Source organism: Syngnathoides biaculeatus, chromosome 8 (assembly GCF_019802595.1).
Source record: "Syngnathoides biaculeatus isolate LvHL_M chromosome 8, ASM1980259v1, whole genome shotgun sequence".
Classification (NCBI taxonomy): domain Eukaryota; kingdom Metazoa; phylum Chordata; class Actinopteri; order Syngnathiformes; family Syngnathidae; genus Syngnathoides; species Syngnathoides biaculeatus.
In genome coordinates, this window is record NC_084647.1 from 12006433 (window position 1) to 12028475 (window position 22043).

At 40.2% G+C, this 22043-nt stretch overlaps 1 protein-coding gene across 3 annotated transcripts; it reads right to left on the reverse strand.

Annotated features, from left to right (window-relative positions):
* Window positions 1–522: 522 nt before the first annotated feature.
* On the reverse strand, window positions 523–21388 carry relt (RELT TNF receptor). Of its 3 annotated transcripts, none has more exons than XM_061828119.1 (9): window positions 21250–21388; window positions 12961–13142; window positions 12700–12741; window positions 12331–12585; window positions 6169–6234; window positions 5849–5927; window positions 2971–3351; window positions 2390–2518; window positions 523–1720 (listed from the first exon to the last, which is right to left on the reverse strand). In XM_061828119.1, the coding sequence occupies exons 2-9, from the start codon at window positions 12986–12988 to the stop codon at window positions 1717–1719; spliced, it is 984 nt and encodes a 327-aa protein (XP_061684103.1). In that variant the 5' UTR covers window positions 12989–13142; window positions 21250–21388; the 3' UTR covers window positions 523–1716. The 3 variants fall into 3 exon arrangements, with proteins under 3 accessions (XP_061684103.1, XP_061684104.1, XP_061684105.1); XM_061828120.1 differs by having other exon boundaries at window positions 12700–12755; XM_061828121.1 differs by lacking the exon at window positions 12961–13142 and having other exon boundaries at window positions 12700–12755; window positions 21250–21351.
* Window positions 21389–22043: the final 655 nt, after the last annotated feature.

Genomic DNA, 22043 nt, shown 5'->3' on the forward strand with positions numbered 1-22043 from the left:
CTCACCAGGAGTCTCTATTATTGTTCAGGTACCTGAGACAGGTCAACTCTGCAAAGGTGAGGACAACATGGGCTTCGCAAACATTTTACCAAATGTTAAATTAATAATTGTTGTTTTACAAGTCAACTGTAACTTGGTTGAGGCATCCGGTATTGCATATAATGTGACCCGTCCATTCGCTAGTGCCATTAGTTGCATGGATCCTGTCCTTTACTTCTTAGCTGGACAGGACGTCCGGACTAGTCTGACAAGAAAAAGAAGGTTCCGAAGACAAAAAGATGAAAATGATTGCCAGCAGAAGGATTGAAGCCAAACACAATCCATTCAAACACTGACATCAGTTTTGTTCAGACTTTTCATATGGGACAAATGGAAAATGAAATTATAGCAGCTCACCGCTAGGTGGCAATGCTGGCCAACCATGAAAACTACAGTTTTCAAACTTCCCAAAAGACATTAGATGAAAATAATGTACAATATAGTATGTATATCTTTGCGACAATCTAACATTAGCATCCTTGGTAATAATTTAAAAAAGACTTTCAAAATATCCCCCTTTATTTCAACAGTAAAAATACATTTTAAAAAATGTGAATTTTTTTGTAAATCCAGCAAAACCTCAGATTGAATACATAAAATCACTGATGAAAAGGATCATCATATCACATCTTGAATGTGTTGTCATATTTTCTGTAACTGTGAAAATAGTATTAAATGTACTACAAATACAATATAGCAAATTTAGGAAAAGGTCACCTACAAACGCTAAAAATCTAAGCAACCACATTTTATACATACACAGTATGAGTTCATTTGAAGAACTGGACAATAAGTTAGTTGTGGAAATAAGTTAACAAGCCATTCGTCACAAACATGTACATACAGTTAAACGTCAAGTATGAGTTCAAGTTTTTTTCATTTTGAGTGAATCTATCAAGTAACTGCTGCAGTTTTGTCTCAATTTGACATTTGTGCATGAGCAGTTGTTGAAATGATAACAAAATATTTGCAGTCTTCCAAGCTGTAGCCATATGAACATTTCTTTTCCATTTTGTGCAAAAAATTGATCGTGTGACGTTTTTTTATGCTCTCAGCCTTCTCTCCTGAAGTGCCTCATAAAAATGGATATTTTTTTCAAGTCCTTCCATTTAAAACATCCCTTACACAGAGGGAACAGAAACTTTATGACAATAAAAAAAAAAATTTCATTTCATCCCTCCCCTACTTCTATTGTAATATAGTTTGAACTGGTCATATGAGCATCGCAATGAAACCTGCTATTTTTGGATTATGCTGCACAGAATGTTAGAATGGATACTTCTCTATAGTGTTGTCCTTCCTTTACACAACGTTAAGCCTAGTCTATCGCGTAACCATGAGCGTTAGTTTATCTCAGCGTGTATCTTTTGTTACGAAAGTTAATCTTTTGTTACAAAAGGTCAAACACTGGGGCCTATTCTTCTTCTCACCTGCCCTTAAAGTGCAAAAGCAATGTCCGCTACTTGTCAATTAATACAAAACCTCTTGTGTTCCGTTGAGGTGCAAATCTCCATTTTATCTTTGGATTCGCTTCATGCTGTTCATTCTTTTATGCTTCCATTTTGCTCATCTTAAAACACTCTCTGGTAGTAAGAGTGTAATGTAACCTCTTGGATAGATGTTGAACCGTTGTGGTCGTCCTTGTCAGAGGTAGTGTTATGATGCAAGGGTCTCCGGTCACCTGAAACACAGTTTGTGTCACTATGTTAAAGGTTTGAGGAGATTTTCAAACAGTCTTGTAAACGTAAGACACGTATACCCTAATTTCCGCCCTACGAGCCGCAACTTTTCTCCACACGCTTTCAATCCTGCGGTTTATGCGAGAATGCGGCTAATTTGTGGGTTAGGGTTAGGGTTAGGGTCATTTTTTCAAGCGCCCGCGAAGGAGCACTCGAACGGACAAGGTAAGAATGAGACCGACGGAATATATGTGCCTAGGAAGTGACTTTTACCGGCCCTGTTAGCGCTGCGCTAGCGTTAGCGCTGTGCTAGCGTGTTGCTGCTGTATTACTGGCGTCTCGGTGATATTTACCGGCAAGTTTTATTTTAACTGACCCTGTTAGCGCTAGTGTTAGCGCTTACTTTAACCTCTTCCTGTGTACCATCTTTCTTTGTAAATATCTCTGGTTTCAATGTGGGCACTTGTGGCTTATGTATGTACCAAATGGTATTTCCTTTACAAATGTACTCGGTGAGCCTTGGAACCAGGTGCGCTCTGTAGGCCGGGAATTACGGTAATATTGTATCATAATGGGCGGAGCTGACAAACATTGTGCAACTGATTTTGATTGGTCAAGTACAAGACGTGCCAGGCAAGGAAGGGACTCAAGATGACAATCTGTAGCCGTACCTCATGAGGCCTGCTAACGAAGACGAAGAAAACAGAATCCCACCAAAAAGGGACTTGCGTTGCTCCTGGGATGGTGCCTTCGTTTCCTCTATGACGAGTTTGTATTCAGGGATCTGAGCTACTTTAAATCTGTTGAAAAAGAAAGTATCACATTATCTTTGTCCAGTCTGACACTTCATTAGATGCTATTTTCGTGTCGAGTGCAAATCCAGGCCTGGCAAAATTTTGCATGGGGTCAAGCTAAATTGGGTTTTGTGAATTTTGTGGGCTGGTGTGGCGCCCGGCGCCTTTCGAAGTGTGACGTCTGCGCCGGTGTGGATGTTACCACAGCCTACTTGATCCTGTATATATTGAGGGAACGAAAGACACTGCTTCAAAGGACAGTATTGTAACATTCACTTCTTTTTAACTTCCCTTTGTAACTGGACAGATGAACATGAAGATGAGTGTGGATGTGCCATGCAATTCCCATTCAAAAGGAATGTTGTAACTTAACCCGGGTCTTGCAAACTCTAGTTTCTTCTTAGATATTGTGTAAAGCAATGATTAGATATGTACTATGCGGCAGCAACAAATCTCACCTTCCCACAGAGAGAACTTTCAGCCCTCCCTCTGTCCATTCCTTTGCCTCAATGCCCTCCACGCTCTCCTGCACCATATTTGGCACCACGGTTTGTGTACACTGAGTGTTAACACAAATTCCTGACATTAGGGGGTCCCGCTTCTCCTCGGTAGACGTTTGCAGGGTGGAAATAAGGGTCTGTGGGGGTTTAAGGGGATCTTTAAGGGAATCCAGAGGGGGTACGAGTACAGCGGGCCATTTCTTTTGGGCACATCGGGAGCAACAGTAGCCGTGCTTTGGTGCTAAGCCAGAGAGGCCAGAGATGGTGTGGAGGTGCGACTGATGGGGGATAAGTCTGGGCAGGGAGCAAAATGAAGACAGTGGAGACCGCATGAGGAACCTTAGAGGGGGGGAAAAAAACAGAGGAGGATGAGGATGATTTATAGAGTGGAAACATGTTTTAAAAAAAATAATGCCTTGTCCTCACCATAATGTGTATCAGTGGGCATCTGCCATTTATGATATTATTCACATACAGTTATTAACTAGAAAAGTTGATTTCCAAAACAATCAGGTTCCAATAAGCCAAGTTGGGTCAAATGAATCTTATTAAATGTCAAGTTATAAAATCTTGTTACAATGTAACAACATTCAAAAACCCAACAGCAACTCTTCACTTTAAAATATTGAAAAAGTAGGTCTTGGGTTTGATTTGAAAAAAAAAAAATAAAATAAAATAAATAATAAATTAAATAAATATCAGACTCATAACTTATCTGTATAACACTGAAACCACCTTTTTTTTTTATCCTGAAACACTTTTGAAATGCTTAAAACTGAGTTTTGTCTTCTTTATTTCATTAATACAGTTGAATCCAGAATTGCAAAAGTACCTTCATTTCCAGACTAAGCCTTTTTGTGACTTTTGTCACACACTTTCAATCCTGCGGCTTATACAACGATGCGGATAATTGATACATTTTTTTCTAGAAGCCGCCAGCAGAAAAGAGTGAGACAGGTGGAATATATGTGTCGAGGAAGACGCAAGTTTCATGTAACTTCGTGCATGAATAAAATTAGCATGAACAGACCTTCATCATGGAAAATACAAGAATAAATGCATATGACGCAGGTTTCAAGTTAAAAGCAATCGAGCTGGCCGATAAAGAAGGAAACGGAGCTGCTGCACGTAAACTTGACATAAATGAATTGATGGTGAGACGCTGGAAACGGCAGTGGGAAGAACTGGACCAATGTCAAAAGACGAAAAAAGCTTTCAGAGGTCATAAAAGCAGGTGGCCTGAACCGTGTTGCTGCTGCGTCACAGTGACTTTTAACGGGATGTTTTTTTACCCACCCCTGTTAGTGCTGTCTTCCTCCCGCATTGCTGATTTGTTACTGCCGCATCACAGGCACTGTTTGGAAAGAAAAGCTAAGGTACCGTATTTTCCGCACTTTAAAGACCAAAGAGAAGGTTGATGGATGTTGTGAGGGGAGATATGAAGGCAGATGGGGTTAGAGAGGAGGATGCATGAGATAGCCTTAGATGGAAAAAGATGACGCGCTGTGGTGAACCCTAACGGGACAAGCCGATGTATGTACATGTTTTTTTCCTTTAAACATGTACTGGGTGAGGCTTACAGTCCAGAAATTACAGTACATTTAATTTTTTTGTCTCACTGACTGAAGTCAAATCAGAGTAATCCTCTCCTGTTTCAGGCCAGTCTGTCAGGGGCGTGGCCAGGCCACTGCCCTGGACGGAGCTGCCAAATGTTTTGGGTAACCTTCCTCAAGCTTCTGACAGTACCGGATCATGGCCCATTCTACCTGACAGAACTGGTGTGAATCAGGTTTGTCGGTTGCCTTGCAACACCACACGCGCATTTTCAGATATGCCCACAAATTTTTGATTGGGATTCAGATCAGGGATTTGTGATAGTCACACTCCAAGATATTGACTTTGTTGTCCCTAAAGCCACTTTTTAAGCATTTTGGCAGTACAGATCTTTTTCAAAACATGATAACATCACAGAAATGTGAAAGTGAAAACAATGGGATCTCCACATTTTATAAACATTGAGAACTTAATTTTGTCAGTCTGAACATGTTCAACAAGTCAATGGAATCTTGATTTGTCTTTTCATCTTGAATTAGAATACATGTACACGATGTACGGATGAGAGACGGTGGCACTGAAGAAACGACAGGAAGCAGAACTGGAGGTAGTAGAATTGAAGATGTTGAGGTTCTCGTCCGGAGTGAGCAGGTTGGATAGGATTAGAAACGAGCTCATTAAGGGACAGCCAAAGATGGATGTTTTGAGGACAAGGTCCGTGAGAACAGACTTTGATGGTTTGGACATGTTCAGAGACGAGAGAGTGAGTATATTGGTAGAAGGGTGCTGAGGATGAAGCTGCCAGCCAAAAGAGCGAGAGGAAGACCAAAGAGAAGGTTGATGGATCCTGTGAGGGAGGACATGAGGACAGTTGGTGTTAAAGAGGAAGATGCACGAAATAGGCTTGGATGGAAAAAGATGACACGCTGTGGCGACCCCTCACAGGACAAGCCGAAAGGAAAAGATGAAGATTAGAAAAGAGTTCTTTATAAGTGCATGTTGCCTAATTTGTTCAAATTCAAAAGATCAGCCATACTTGTAGGTCTACTGTACATATTGTTGCATAGATCCATTAAGACAAATACAGCATGTGGGGTTGTCTATTTTCGACTGTCCTACAAAAAGAAAAAAGAAAAAAAAATAACTCAGTCATTTTGACATGTTAGTGGACAAATAATACGAGGGCCATACAATTTTTCCACGAAATTTGGATCTTTGTGCTTTATCATGGACAGCATGAATAAATGCGTGCACATGCGTGCGTGCTTGCATGGGAACATACTTGATTGATGACACTTTGCTAAGAGCCATCTGTTTGCGTTCATACTCTTGCAGCAGTTCTTCTAAAGCAGCAGCATTCTCTGAAAACGAATACATTAAAATTACATCTTCATACATAATGATTATTTTTGATTCCACTCAAAATTTACTTTTAAAAGTAAAACTTTCTATTGTGTGTTTTTTTTTTTTTTTTTTTTAAGATTCAGCAAGTGCAGTGATGTGACAAAAACTGTTGGCTGTTTGAATTTACTGAACTAATCCTATTCATGTATAAGAGGACAAGCCAAGACGAAAGTAAGACTTCTAAAGAAAATCACTCACCTTTTTTCTCAGTAATCAGGTGAACAATAACACTGATAGTATCTTCATTCAGGTCGTCATTATTACCTTGAACAAGAGTAGGAGATAGAGTTCAATATTTTTTACAATAACAATCTTACTGAAAATTAAAATAATGCAGATATACGATTTGACTGAAACCTCCAAGTTTGATTCTTTGTGGGGAAAATAACGTTTTGATATCAGTGACGGGTGGAAAATGCTTTGCTTACAATCTGTTTTAGCAGAGGGCTATAAATAAACATTGTGGCTACATGGCCTTTTAGGGGAATTGGAGTTCATATTTATGCTTCAAATTAGAGAAAGTCTTCAGATGCACTATATGAAAGGACAAATGTGGCTTAATGTATTGTGCAGTGTATTAGGGCGCCTCTGGCATTTTCAAGAATAAAAAAAAAAGCAGAGGACTGCAAGAACTTGTTTTGTCTTTTTATCAATGTTTATCTTATATCGCCACCTGTGTGTTGTTTAGTTACATTTGTTGGTGGGTTGATTGTGGTATTTACGGTGATGATCAAATTATTACCAGGAAGCGTCAAGTGATGATGACATTGTGTGCCGAGTTGTTTTGTGACCGTGCTCTAATGTGAAGGTGTTGAGAGCAATAGATAAAATGGACTAAACAATGTGAACTTGTATTATCAGACATTAACATGATGGGCAGAGGATGGTTGTTACTAATGAAAGATGAGCACCGGGTTTTGATGGAGGAACGACAAAAATGTGAACAGTTTTGGCATTAAAACTACTGGATACTGCTGAACACGGACACGAGGTTAAGGACAAGCAGATGGCTCTCACAATATGCGGAACACACACACACACACACACACACACACACACTTTTGCCAACATGAAATCACCGCTCCCTTGACTTGTACAATAATAAAGTCAAATCCACACTGCTGAATACAGTGTCAACAATGTCTGGAGTAGATCCTGCTGTTTTCTACTGGTTACATAGACACTGCTGTGTCATTAGCATCCTCGCTTGTCATGTGGATGACTTCATCTGAGGTGGCTGTCACATTTTTCTGCCACAACAATCATTCTGCTTTCCAGGTTTGATGTGAGGATGATTGCTTTCATCATGTGGGAATGGACTTTGCCACTGTGAAAGCAGTGGAGGAGATGGAACAGAAGGGATCCATACAGACTCTTGAGCCTAATGTCATGGACCCTGCAAGAACTTTGGAGTGTCATTCCCTTTTCAGAGACTGACATTAACAATCTCAGGTCAAAGCTCGATCAGCTGTTGTGGATGGCCACACAAATGTTCGACATGGATCCACTTTAAAACAAGCCACTGAATTTACAAGATGATTCCTTGAGGCTTGTCGTCTTCAGCGATGCCTCAATGAGAAAAGTTCCTGATTGTGGAACACAAGGTCAACATCTTTACTGATGTGTGAGGAAGGCAAATTTTCACTCATTTATTGACAATTCAAGAGGATCAGGTGAGTGGTTCAGAGCACTCTGGCAGGAGAAAGACCTGGTCTCTGTGCTTCAATTAATAATGCCATATGTACGGAAAAGCCACACAACATAACTCAACAGTGATGTGTGTCAAACAACGACTCCCTTGTGGCTGTCAAGAAATGACTAAGTCTAGAAACAAGTGGCATTATTGAACTCATTCAAAGCAAAAGGATCAAACACGCCCTCTGGTCAGCTACAAAGGAATAGCTGGCGGATTGTCTGACAAATGGAGGAGTTTGTTCCCTACTCCTTCCAAACATGTTGAGGGATAGAAATTTGAAGCTTGAAGAATGACTGCTAAACAAACAAAAACAAATGATTGCTAAAACTGTTAAAAGTTAGTAAAACAAAAAGGTTACCTAGTATCAAACGTTGTTTCAAATAGTATACACACTGAATGCTATGGAGCCCCTAAAGGAACATTGAAAAAAAATAAAACTGGTTTCTCATTGTAATGAGAAAGCTTCTCATTGTAATCACATTACAATGAGAAACCAGTTAGTTTTTTTCCTCAATGTCCCTTTAGGGGCTCAGTAGAATGTTAACCTTCATTTGAGGTTTTTTTTTTTTTCCAAGACAGTGGAGATTGAGCGTGTACTTATGCAGCAGGTCACATGTATCAGTGTGTATACAGTACTTATGTCTTGCAAGGGCACATACGTGTATCGATCAGTGTTATTTATGTCTAGTTGGGCCACGCGTCTATCAGATGCTGTATTTGTCGTGTTGGGCCACATGTTCCGCAAAGTGTGACTTCGTATTATTTCTCTACAAGTCACTTAACACAGCGTGGGATGTGAGTTCTACCAAACTGAGCTTAACTCTGCTGTAAATCCTCCCCGTGGGCCGTCCTCACTAACTGGAGCAGTAGTATGACAGGTGCTGGAGTCAGAACTGTACGTAAAGGTAGTTTAAACCTATATTTATACACTTTCACAGACACTAGCTCCTCTCGCAAAGCTCCCACAACAATGAAAAATAGAGCAGAACAGTATGAGGATTCAAAAAAAGAGATGAAAGAGGAGACATAAACCATGAGGTGAGCACGTAATTGAATTATTGATCCTGCTGGGAAAGGAGACCAAGGAAGGGTGGAGTGTCATGGTCACATGAGAAGATCTGTTATTGAATGCAGATGGAGAGAGAAAAGAGATGTAATGGGAATTGGGAGTTTTCACGACAAGGTTCATGTATGCTTTGGTCCCTTCATGCAATGAAAAGTCGTAGCATGCATGAAGCGTCGTAGTTGCTTGCATTTTCTTTACAAACAGTGGAGAGGAAAATGCAAAAAAATAATAAATAAAAAAAAACACTTTTTGTCCTTATATATCAAATTAAAGTTAGCTTTAAAAGCGAAAATTGTCAAAAATGAGGTAGCAACTATCAAGGATGAGTTATTGCAGTATTTGGGGGGGGGACGCTAACAGTATCTGGTCAGTTTCATTACCATAACAACATGTGGTAAGTCTAGTTAAATGCTAGTTTACAACAGGACACCTCATGAAAGACTGTAAATGCATACAATATGACAAGAATGACAAAGCTAATGAGTTTTTATTTTTTTGTGTAATTATACTGTATGTACTACATTTCCTACAGCGTTTATTACTCAAATCAAAAGATGTCGGTCTGGGCTTTTCTGATAAGACAATTAAATAGTATGTTAATATATTTTATTGATGAGAATGCTGTCTAGTAGGAGCAGTCAGAAGTCTGTTTACATGTGTGTGTAGACATTTGTCAAGAGCACCTTTACTGTGGCATCACTGTTAAAAAAAAAAAAAAAACAACGTATGGCCCATCAGCTGTCACGGCTCGTGCCATCAGGTGAAAGAGAAAAGCCAGTTTGAGATTAGCAAATCTGTTTACTTGGGCACACCAACTACCTGGACTTCATGCTGCCACTGCTGTGGGGACTCAAGCAGAAGTGTATACACACGGGCTCCTTGAGTTAGGAATAGCATCTCACATAGCCCGTTACAAGAACTGTAAAACTGCCATGGTATAAAGAACATACTCCATGACTTGAATTTAAGATGGCGTGATGCGGTTGAACTCTTATTGTGCAAGATGCAAAGCGATGTCAGCAAGTGTGTGAGACATCAACTTAAGTGTAAAGCTGACGCATTAAACTCTGGGGGGGAAAAAATGGTTTGGCTTTTTCCATGCCTTTTTTTGGTCACCGCTGAAATAAAGACAAAGTCCTCATACAGATTTCCTGGTTCTTTGACGACCGCCAGAAACTAAAGTTGTGGGGGAGCGTCAAATCGCAGACAAAAATTGGTAAATTTGTCTCTTCCCTGGCTGTTCAGTATAATATGGATCAAGTGACTGTAAGATGCATCCGATAAAATGAATAAGTGTAATGCAAAGTTAGCTGTTTAAGTTTTATGGAGTGTAAGACTCTTCATTTTTCTCATTTTGAATTATCAAAGGGTGAGTCCTTTTAGTTTACTGTTTACATGTTTTTGCTAATATTTTAAACACATAACATTTAACAAGATGACTTCATACTTCTTACTTTCGGCAAGGTAGCATGCATTGGTGTGAAACAAAAAAAGCAAGCCATCTTGCAGGTAGACTGAAATAATTTTTTTGCACTAAAACTAAGTAAGAAACCTCAATTTGCAAGAGTGTTATTATAGTATTTAGCTGTACATCACAAAGGCAACTGATCGCTAGCTCAGCAACACAGTTGTTATATGCCTGGAAAATTAAAAATGTAACTGCCAAGAAAGGTCTTCCTCATCTTGTCATCCAAACAAGTGTGAGAAAAGCTTCCACATCTGAGAGTTCATATGACAGGACCTCACTGAAGTCACAGGAGTAATATACCACAAGAAAATAAACGTATACAAGCAAATTTTGTGTCAACAAACAGATGCCTGGAAAAGTTTGTGCCATGATGATTTTTTTTCCCTGTTATAACTTTATGACACGGCCCTTTTTTTTTACCATTAAGATTTTTTTCCGCCACTACAAGGTAATGTTATGACAGACTTTTTTTTTTTTCCCTTTGCATCACGGTGATTATGCGTTTGCATTTTGGAGGAGTCATCCAGTATAAGGACAATTCCGCAGCAAATATTTTGAACTGCATTCATTTGTTGGTTTTTTTATTGTCTGGCAACAAGTTCAGTATGTACCGGATCTCTCACCCAAAGTCAAATGCCAGATTCCACCATACCCACAACCCTATCAGGAGGATAAGCATATGAGGCGATGTTGATTCCGAATTTGGAGACAAGCCTCCAAACTTAGTTGCCAGCACAAAATCTTTACCTGAATATGGTAAAGGTGAAGTGCACATTATCTTATACTGTACAAAGGTTTTTTTTTTCCCCAGTATATTTTGTATTCGGCCCTGTACTGTAAAACTTGTGAGCAGCTCTTTTTATGGTTATTGTGTTTCTCCAGTGTCTGTTCACAAAGTAATGGACCTTTCCGACCTGTCAATCACTCATACAATAATAGCCAATCAGATAGCCGCATTGTCTTAACCCCCGGTTTGACACGCCCCTGCCCCCATGTTCTCCCATAAGCAATACAGGTTGTCAGTAGCGTGCGCTTGGAAAATTTTATGTTACGAAGAAAATGGTCCCCAGATGCGTTTGGGGAAGCAATTCTGATTAAAGATATCCTGCTCGGTTACAAGGGGTCCGTTTGATTCATTTTCCAAATCCTAAAACACAGTTGACGAAGTCTCTAGAAAATCGAACCTAACTCACTTATAAAGACTACAATGATACTCCTCGTGATCTTTCCAACTAAAAAGTAGTCACCCTGCTTTACATGTGCAGTACGATTCCACTATTTTATCCTGTTGGATTTCAATATGAAGTTTATGAGGCATCAATCTTTTTTGCCTCAATTGCCAACATTTCGCTGTAACTGACATTCCGTCCTGCTCCGTCCAAAATCTTAAATCCCGTGTACATACCCTTGCTTGAAATAGTTGAGACTTCTCTGGAGAACTTTCTTGGACAAGTCTGACGCATTTGGCAAAAAAGATACCGCAATATTATCTGGAATACGCGAGAGAGAATCAACTTCAAACTTCTTCTGTTTGTTCTGTTCAGTCGCTATTTTGGAGGCTTGTGGGACATGACAACTGTAGCTAAGGGGGCGGAGCTTAAGATTGCCAGTCAGAAAGGTCCATTATTATCTATTCATTGGTGTTGGTCTTTTTATCCCTTCTACTCACATGATTCCATCCCTTTACTCCCTCCTGATCTCAGTCTCTTGGATCCAGTCCCTTTGAAAAGACCAGTACCCTCTCCTGCCCTCCTCACCCCTTTTTATACATTTCTTTGTTTATGAAAGTTATTTTTCTCTCTGACTCTCTGGGAATGTTTTTTTTGCTGCTTTTCAAATAGGAAAATCACATTAACTGTGCACTTGGAAAAATGGAACAGACAAGACCTGTGAGCTCGAAAAGGTCAAAGTTCAAAACATATGACTTGTAGATTTGGGAATAACTCATATAGTTAAAATAACTAAAGGGTGGTTGTGCAAAGACACACTTTTGGGTTACGTGTAAAAAAAAAAAATAATAATAATAATACAGGTCACCCTCAAAAATTTACAAACTTGGAATTTATTTGAATACTTGCATTCCGCACCTTTCAACCTTTTTGGTCATTTATCCGTTCAGTCATCTCTCACCTTCTCTCTGAGGTGTGGAAGCCTCCGTATCAACCGGATCCTTCTTGGCATTGCAGCAGCATCCCTTCTTCTTCAAGAAGTTGCAAATCATGATACCCAGCAGGCCCAGAACACAGAATATAGACACTAAAGCGAACAGCACATAATCGGGTCTGGTCTCCTCAGCGCTGGGCAGAACTGTGTCATTGACTGGCCCTTCAGCGCCACTTCCCAAGGCTTGCCCCAATGTGCGCATGCTTCTGATGTATTCAGTCACTGGGGTTGGGGAGGTTCAACACAAAAGATTTTGACTGTCTCGACGTAGTCCTTTGAGATAGCTACATCCCGAGTGTGGGAGTTCAATACAAAAGTAAGAAAAATCATACTTACTCTTCACACAAGTTTTTTTGATTGAAGCACTTCCTACTTTGGCTTTGGAATAAAATCTGTAAAAAGAAGGGGGTGGGGGATCATAAGTGATGGAATGAAGAGAAAGTACAATAAAAAAGCAAAAATGGATATATGCCTACGGCTTCTTGACAAATGTGATAATTGGTGTTTTCAATTGAAATAAAACATTGGCTTTTGTTATAATGCCAAGTGAATGCATACAGAACAATTTGTATAGAGACAAAGACTTGGGGTCATTACCCAGGTAGACAGTCTCCAGAGACAGCATCAGAGTTTGCAGTGCCAGAGATCACAAGTTTTCACCCACGAAGCTTGCAAGAGTGTGTACAACACACCTCAGATTGTAACGAGTCTGAAAAGGTTCCCGTCTAGCATGATCGACACTGCACTTCCTCTGCCAGACTCTGGATCTGTCTACAATGCTGGGGAGACAGAAAACAGCAAATATCAAGTCCATATAAGTATACCTCAGTCCGTAAAAAACATATACTGTGGATTTGAGCGTTGCAAAGTGCCTTCGATGTTTAGCTGTTTTGCATCTTAGAGAAAGAGATTCTTCGGAATCAATGTCTAACAAGGAGAAAAGTGCCCAGTCTGGAGCCCTGGAGGACATCCCAGTATGTACCACAGTGCTCATGCCATTTGCTGCACAAAGTGGTTCATTCCTCCCACTGGAGCCCAAATTCACACGATTCTCTTAAAAAGAATGTTAAATGCATGAAGACTTTAACTTACCATAACACATAACTGTTATGGGTTATCCTCTCAGGTAACGATGCCTGATATTTCATTCGGGTTAGGTTAGTTATATTTCACTGTATAATAATAAAGCTTTTATATCACACTTTTCATGACTCAGATGCTTAACAATTGCACACATTATTCCATTCGACAGTCATATCCTATTATAGTAAATGAAAATGCTTGAAATTCCACCAGTGAGTGCTGAAAAACAAAATCTCGTTTATATTAAATTACTCAAGACAGTACGGGCAGCTTGCGAAAAAAAAATATGCCTCACTTGTCCCTAAAGATGTGTAACATGATGAGCAAGCGTCAACTATGAGTGATTTCCTGATGATGTGAATGTATCTCAACATGCTGACAAACATAAATTACAACGAAATGGTGGACAACTTTACTTCACATTCAAATTCAGCCAAGTTCATACACGATTTGCTGGACTCAAAACAAAATTATGCAAGTGGCAGTACTAAACGTCAAAGTCCATAATGGGGAGGTGAAATCACACTGCGCATTATGACGGGAAACAGAGGAAATGGAGAAAACCTAAAATGGCTTAGGGCAGCAAAAAATAAAAAAAAAATAAAAAAAAAAAGAGGGAACAGCACTCACCCCTGACTTACAGATGACAGTTGCTAGGAAAACACACGGAGCAAGTTGCCTATGCTGCAACAAATGGTGAGGAGCAAAACTCGACAAAAAGTATGTTACAGCTGTCAAAACTATTGTGAAAATAATGAAAGACGCACATGTATTGCTGAGTGGAAATGTCACTCCACCTGCTCGCACTTTATATTGTCATTCTGACCTCCAACACACCCTTGAGACATGCCCCTTCAATAACAGCTTATGCGCGCATTTGGGATACAAGCACTTAGAAGAGAGATTGATGTTTCAGCAAGATCCTGGTGGAACTGACAAGCTTGTTAAGTATTTTTAAAAACCTCAAAAAGACAATCCCAACAGAAATGGAACCCATGAAAAGTAAACTTTTGGCTGTCCTGTTCCATTTTCGGCACTTGCAAACTGCATTATTTCGTTAGAGACGTTGGATTCTAGTGCATTTTCTGTTGTGTTATGAATCTCAAGTTCCAGACCAAACAAGTTCATGCTTCAATTTACTGACATTGATCTGTCCAAAATGTTTTGTGTCTGCCGCAATATTTAAACTTAACTTTGTTTCAGGGATCTCAAAGTAATTTTTGTCACAGGCCACAATGTGTGGTTAGGGTGTCCCCTCAGACCTTAAAGATACGTTTGTTCAAGTTTAAAAAGGGGTTTAGGAACACAGACAATGATTTAAGAATACCTCAACCTTGATTACATATAACAATTTGAAATTTGAGGACAGATTTCAGCAATAACCATGGATATCAACACACATGGTTTGCTTTCACGGTCCAGATAAAATGATGTGGGTGCCAAATCTGGCCCATAGGCCTCGAGTTTGACACCGGTGCATTAATTCACACTGTGCACCTAGCTCATCGTTGAATGCACTTTCTATTCTTAGAACATTTGTGTTCTCTTATCAGGTGATGGGCTGTGTATGGATAGATGCTTAGGCCTCGTCAAAAGAAAGCACAACAGGTCGACAGGGAGACTAGGAATGGCATATTAACGCTGCTAAGAATATCGTAGCTTGCACAACAAACATGACCCACCACGCTACTTGATGTCGTCATTTTATGTGGATGGAAAAACAACCACATTCTAAGACACCTGACAACACACTGGTGGTTTTGTCTAAACTGCAAAACAGTAATTATCTAAAAGCCTGTGTTGCTATTGTTTTTCAGAGTAGTCAGCTTCTTGGGTTAGACATCACAACATGCAGTAATGTGGTAACATTGGCACTAACTTAGGTGTTTTTAGCAAACAGTGGTCTTAGTCCTATTTTGACTGCTGCCATGCTGAGGCTCAGTCATTACTTTGACAATAATCCATTATGTGCTCCATGCTACTGTGAACTAGCTCGGTCCTTATATTAATTTCTGTGCGAGTCGGAAATATATACAGAATAACTTGTACAATCGCTAGGATATTGCTGCAATAAAATACAGCGCTTGCTTAAAATAGTCACATCTGATGTCGTGATTGTGACATTGTGCTTCGAACAAGTCATCTTAGGTAGGTGCCAAATTATGGACACGGTGTTGTCTCTCTTAACCACAGTGCTTAACATTTAACATCGTTGAGATCCATTTCCAGTCTGAACGACTCTTTATAATTAGGACTTAGCATGGATAATTCCCACTTTTCTTCAATCACGTTAAAAATAATCGTGAAAAAGTGACACTACATACGTTTTTAAAGAGTTTACACCAGCAAACCATTTGTTATGTCCGTTTCTAACAGCACATTTCTTACATGACTCCTTTGTCTCAATCAGGTCCTCCACCATTCAGAGTTTCTGACCTTGGGTTTGCTGGCATGACATCAGTTGTCAGGTTTTCAAGTGGAATAGTACACCAACACACACCGTTCTCCTGCATACCGTCAGAACATAGTTGATCAAGTTGTAATGCAAAGACGTCGAGGTGAATGACCCGATTGGACCAAAAGAAAGAGATGACAGCAGCTTCAGAAGAGCGCACTGAGATCTTTGAGTAAAATGTACCAATTCCTCCTACAAGTTTGTAATTTAACCTTAAAAATGTCAATCGAATAAAGGATCTTTTCAATCCACAAACTGTGATACATGCCTAAATGGTGTTTCTTTGGAAGGCAAAGGTTTGTGTGAAGTCAGGGTTAGGCCAGCACAAGGGCATACGTGTTAAAAAAACAGCAGTTTTTTTGTTTCAATAAATGTACAACTATTAGGTAATTATCACTCTAGTAATGGGAAACTAAGATTACAGTTTCCATCACAAACACTGAATTAAAGAAGTAAAATCCTGACCCATTTTTCCCCCACCATTACACTTATGGCAGAGCTTAAAGGGAAATTCCAGTGGTTTGGAGTAACAATGTATCCAATAGGTCATGTAATATGTACTCTATCTTGATCATGTGATGTTAAATCCTCTCTAATTTAATAGTGTTTTGAGGAGATTTTTTTTTATCGACAATTACGAATTTTCAGGTGCGCCGCCATTTTCGCGAGTCACACGGCGTACGTGCGCGGATGTGACGTGTTACGTGCCTTTCCAAACGGTCGATTATATGGGACACCATTATGCCCAGCGCAGATTTATCCTCATCTGATGAAGAAATAGCAGCAACGGTTGATCGGGAAGATGGAGGAATACTTCCATACATACTGACGGAATGACGCCGGGTCTGACAAGCTCGCCGTGAGCTGGCTCCCCGTAGGTCATGTGACTCGCAAAACTGGCAACGCACCTGAAAATTCGTAATTGTCAATAAAAATCTTCTCAAAACACTATTAAATGAGAGAGGATTTAATATCACATTAATCAAGATAGAGGACATATTACATGACTGATTGGATAAATTGTTACTCCAAACCATTGGAATTTTCCTTTAAAGAAAGCCTTCTTTCGACTTAGGCCTCCCCCCCAAAAAAAAGTATTTCCAAATTCCTACATTTCAGAACTAGGGTCGGTAGTTTTTTTGTTGTTTTTTTTTACTCGATCTCCAACACACAGAGCCACCATTTTCTTGTCAGCATAACAAGATCAGAGTTCATGATTGTGTCTCGCATTGCAAAACATCGGAATATAAGCAGAGGTGATAAATAATCTTGAACTTGTCACAAACGAGGCGGAGGATGAACCCAGATGCAAGACCTAAGCGTGGATTGTAGGAAGGTTTATTGGCAGGCAGAAGTCATATACGGGAAGGCACTCCAACGAACGATGGTGCAAAAATCACAAGGCAAAAGGCTTGGTCCAAAAAACAGGAAACAATGTCAAAAATGGCAAAACGTAATAACTTGACTTGATATGGTTCAGTGACGCTATGACATGGGAAGAGGCAGTTATGCTGGCGGACGCTCGTGAACACACATGCATATACACACAACCATCTGGCAACAAGTGGCATGAAAAACAAGGATTAAATACACAACATAATCAGCGCGCACGAGGAAGTGGCACACAACCACACAGACACCCGCCGCGACTGTTGTTAAACACCCGACTTAATTCTGTGCTTATGCGGCACAGAGTAGGGTCGGTCGGGAAGTCAGAACCACAAGCATTTTTTTTTTCTAAACACCTCATGAAGAGAAACGAGGTAATGTGGAAAAAGGGGAACGCTAGAGATTGTAAAAGTGGGTAAGGAAAACAAAACAAGTGAGAATTACAGGCAAAAATGGGTACTCGACTGAATCTTTGGCCCTGCTGCGCCAGGAAAACATGAAGGCCGGCGCAGGTTTTTGATAATATGGACCTCAAACCAAAACAATGTAACTTTCACTGTACAACAATGTATTACGCTGACAAATTTCCCTTGACGTCAAGATAACAGAACGCACCATGCACAAGGAACACCCTCGAAATATTTGTAAACAATTCATGGGCCAGATTTGAGTGGTTTCAGTTTACCCTTTTGCTGCAGATTACTACTACACTTGTCAAAATTAATGCACATTTAAATCTGAATCCAAATGAATAGCGTGGGTTGGATTGAAGAGTTGTAAGGAAAAAAGATAAGCTTGCAACACACAAGGACCTCAATTTCATGCTTTGTTAGGTTCTTTGTCATTGCTCAGCAGTTGTTTTGTAACAGGCTCATGTCTCTATTACCGCTAGCACGAGGGACTGAGTGTATCTTTTGCAATATGACACACACACACACACACACACACACACACACACACACACCACACACACACACACACAATTGGTCACTTGTGCCTTGTCATAAAGAAGCTGACCCACACCACCGTTGTTCTCTGGGACAAGCAAGTTCAGCTGGGAGACGATTAACACTTTCTGAGACCTTTCCCTGTGCATCAAATAATTGATACGAAGCCAATGTAAAGTAATGTGATGAAATGTTCTAGTATACTGTATCTTAACATTTACGCTCTTCAGACTGTGTGTGGTAGCTTCAAGTTATTAGATTGATATTTTCAAAAGTTCAACAGTTCATTTTTAGTTTTGCATGTCAGTCGATATTTGATGATCCTCTGTGACATTTTGGGTTGCCCATGTAATCATACAATGCTCAATCAATCTAAGGCTGGATTTAAACGTGGTTTATGTGATATACAATAATCAAGCCTCCTCCATGCTTCACAATCAAAAACTAAATCAGCCATTAAATTAACAGTCAACTATTACTTATACAGTAATTGATTTATCGTTTCGAGCTGGTGTTCAACCTAAAACTGTCCAAATCCTCTTATCTCAGCCTCTCAACAATTGTAGTCGTTGGTAAGCTTCTGTATTTCATCCTTTTTTCCAATTAGAGTCTAATATAGTCTTACTGACAGCACGGTGACGCAGCTGGAAAGCATTGGGCTCTCAGTTCTGAGGACCCAGGTTCAATCCCAGCCCTCCCTGTGTGAAGTTTGCATGTTCTCCCCATGCCTGCATGGGTTTTCTCCGGGCACTCTGCTTTCCTCCCACATCCCAAAAAACATGCAACATTAATTGGACACTCTAAATTGCCCCTAGGTGTGATTGGGATTGAATGTTTGTCTTGATCTAGACTGGGTAACCGTTAGCAAAGTATCCATTGACAATGCCCGCAGTCCACCAACAGTCAGTGTCTACAAGACAAATGTCCTCCAGAACGGACATCCATCAAACCTCACTCCTTGCCAGAATCACATCAACATGAAAGAGAGCGCAAGCTATGGCAGCTAGTCAGAACGCGGAATCCTTCCCTGGGTGCTCAAAACGCATTCCCTTGAAAGAGAGGAAAAGTGACGGCGGGGAGTTTACTGTTCATCTTCACAAGCCCGAACACTCTCATGTGCCAGACGAGGACGAACTTGGTCACACTGTTTTTGAAAAGACAAAAGAGAATGACAACAAGTGCACCATGTCATCGGAGGATGAGGTCTCTCTCGAAATCATGCAAAGATGAACAAAGCAGCTCGGTTGCCCCTCTGTCCTTCAGGACACCCAGACCACAAGGTAACCACCCTCCACACTCAAAAGCAGGGTCTACCAGCTCCACCACGACTTTACAGGAAAAGATCTCTTCAAGTGTCAGTGGAAACAAGTGCAACCACTCGCTAATGGGTTTGGGGCCCACTGGAGGAAAAAGTATCTCAGCACTCTTCAACCAAGGTGCAAATGGCTCACAGCACATCAAAACCTGCAAACAGGAGACATCGTAACTCGTAACGAGTGCCCGATGGGACTGGTCACCTCTACCTTCCCAAGCAGTGATGGGAAGGTTAGGAAGACAGAGGTCAGGAGAACCACTCTGGACACTGTCAAGATATTCCTCAGACCAGTTTCTGAGGTCATCCTACTTCTTCCCAAAGAGAACTAAGGAGCATTAGAAAATGACAATGTAAATAGAGGAGTGACATTTTTGGGCCGGCAAGCAGTTTAGGGTGTACCACGGCTCCTGCCCGTTGACAGCTGGGATAGGCTCCACCACTCCCGCGACCCTTGTGAGGATAAAGGGCTAAGAAAATGGATCATTCTCACGAAACAGTAAATGCTAAGTGTCCAAATTGCACAGAATTATGTCTATGCACCTTTTGTCCTTTAGATGGAGCTCTTAGTCCTATCAATCCAATAAGCATCTTTCATGGGACAACGACCTGGTTTTCCCAGGTCTCCCGTGACCATGAGCGAACACTGCCAATATTTACGACAACAGTGGATTACCAAGTTACGTTCAGTATTGCTTTGATAACTTAAACTGCTCCTCCAGTACTACCACTGTCATTAACAAGGGGACATAGAGAACAGTAAACATTCCAACGCGTTTTTAAATCCACCACACGTAACATTCATTAGTACAAACAGGAGAAAGTTTTAGGTAAGTTTTGGTATTTTGTGTACGATTCTAAGTTAACAGAGAAAGATCTCCCCTTTTCATTTAATGCCCTCCTTGCACAACTTAATGTAACTGTCAAAGATGGCGTTTAACATCTGAGAAAAGTGGTTTTAATTTTGCTTCAGGAGAGAAAGAAGTGATTAAGTACTACCCTCGCCTAAAAAGGAGCGATTCTAACCTCTTTAGACAAGTGTCTATGGGGTTTACTGTAATTCCCTACACAAGAAAGGTATGAGGCTCATTGACGCAATCAACAAAATTATTGGAATTCAGCAAAAGCAAAAAAAAAAAAAAAAAGGGCTACAAATATCAGCCAAAGCAACAAGTGGGAAGTGCCAGGGTCTCCTCAGAAAGTCGATGTTGATGGTTTCACTCCAACGACAAGCAGTTATACCCTTTGAGACAAATTCAACACAACTATGCACTGCAAATGTGATGAGCGTCGGACGCAAAGAGCAGAAAGCCCAGACCGAGGAACCCTAATTCAAGGGTGACTCCTCACACACACCGCTGGGAGTGACATCATTACGTCGGCTATCAGTTACAAGTAGCAATGAACAACATTTGGAACACAACTCTTCTCAGCCTGTTGCAACACTTCCAAACAACCATTTTACTTGAACGCACTGCGGCGACAAGCTGACTAAAACGAACGAATTCATTCTTGAGCTAGAAAAGATGCTGAATTTCTACTGGGAGCTTATTAAACAACAAAGGAGAACATTCACACCTTTTCAACACATTTCCACTTATTCATACACACTAAACACGTTTCCCACGGCTGAAATTAATGTAGTGGAGGGGGAATCGCGACGATGGAAGCATCCCCGAAAAACATGGTGGCAAACTTACCGCTTTCGGTGGATAAAATTGATTGGATTTTCGACACGAACATTTCAACTGACTCTCCGAGAGGAAGGATGAAAGACACTTTGCGCCGGTTACGGTCCTCCCTCTCTCTCGTTCGCATTTTTGAAAAAAAAAAATGCCCACGTCACAATTCAGAAGTGACGACACTGACATACGTCACACTGCTGCGACGCACAACCTTTGAGAAAGTGCAGAGGTATCACCTTTCGGACGTTGTTCAAAGACATTACGAACAAAAACAAAAAACTACAGTTACACCTTTTATGTTGGGGGGGATCTGAAAAACGCACAAAGCTGCGACATATTTATTTACGTTACATACTATTTTGGAGGGTTTTTTTTCCCATTTTTGGCATTTGATAACCCCTTTCCAATTATACAAAGATTAAGTTTTCTATTCAGAGGACTGCAAAATTTTGTGAAGGGTAATGGCATGGGCCAAGGGGAAAACAAGTTTTTTTTTTCTTTATTTTCAGGGATTTTTTTTAAAACTTCTTCCTTCATTTAATAATTCAATAAAACGAATCTTCATGTGAAAATTCATGTATATCCAGGAGTTGCAATAGTTATCTATATTTTCCAGTTGTATGTGTAAAGTGCTTTTTCACATACACAAGGTACAAATACATTTTAAGTCATTAGTTCTTAAAGGGAAATTCCGGTGGTTTGGAGTAACAATGTATCCAATAGGTCATGTAATATGTACTCTAAATAATGTGATGTGTGATGAGTGTTTTGAGAATATTTTTATCAACAATTACGAATTTTCAGGTGCG

Coding starts and splice junctions, on each gene's coding strand:
- relt (XM_061828119.1), bottom strand. CDS start 12,988: ATGCTGTCTCTGGAGACTGTCTACCTGG. Junction 12,742..12,960: donor TCTGGAGACTGTCTACCTGG/GTAATGACCCCA, acceptor TTTATTCCAAAG/CCAAAGTAGGAAGTGCTTCA. Junction 12,586..12,699: donor CAAAAAAACTTGTGTGAAGA/GTAAGTATGATT, acceptor CCCCAACCCCAG/TGACTGAATACATCAGAAGC.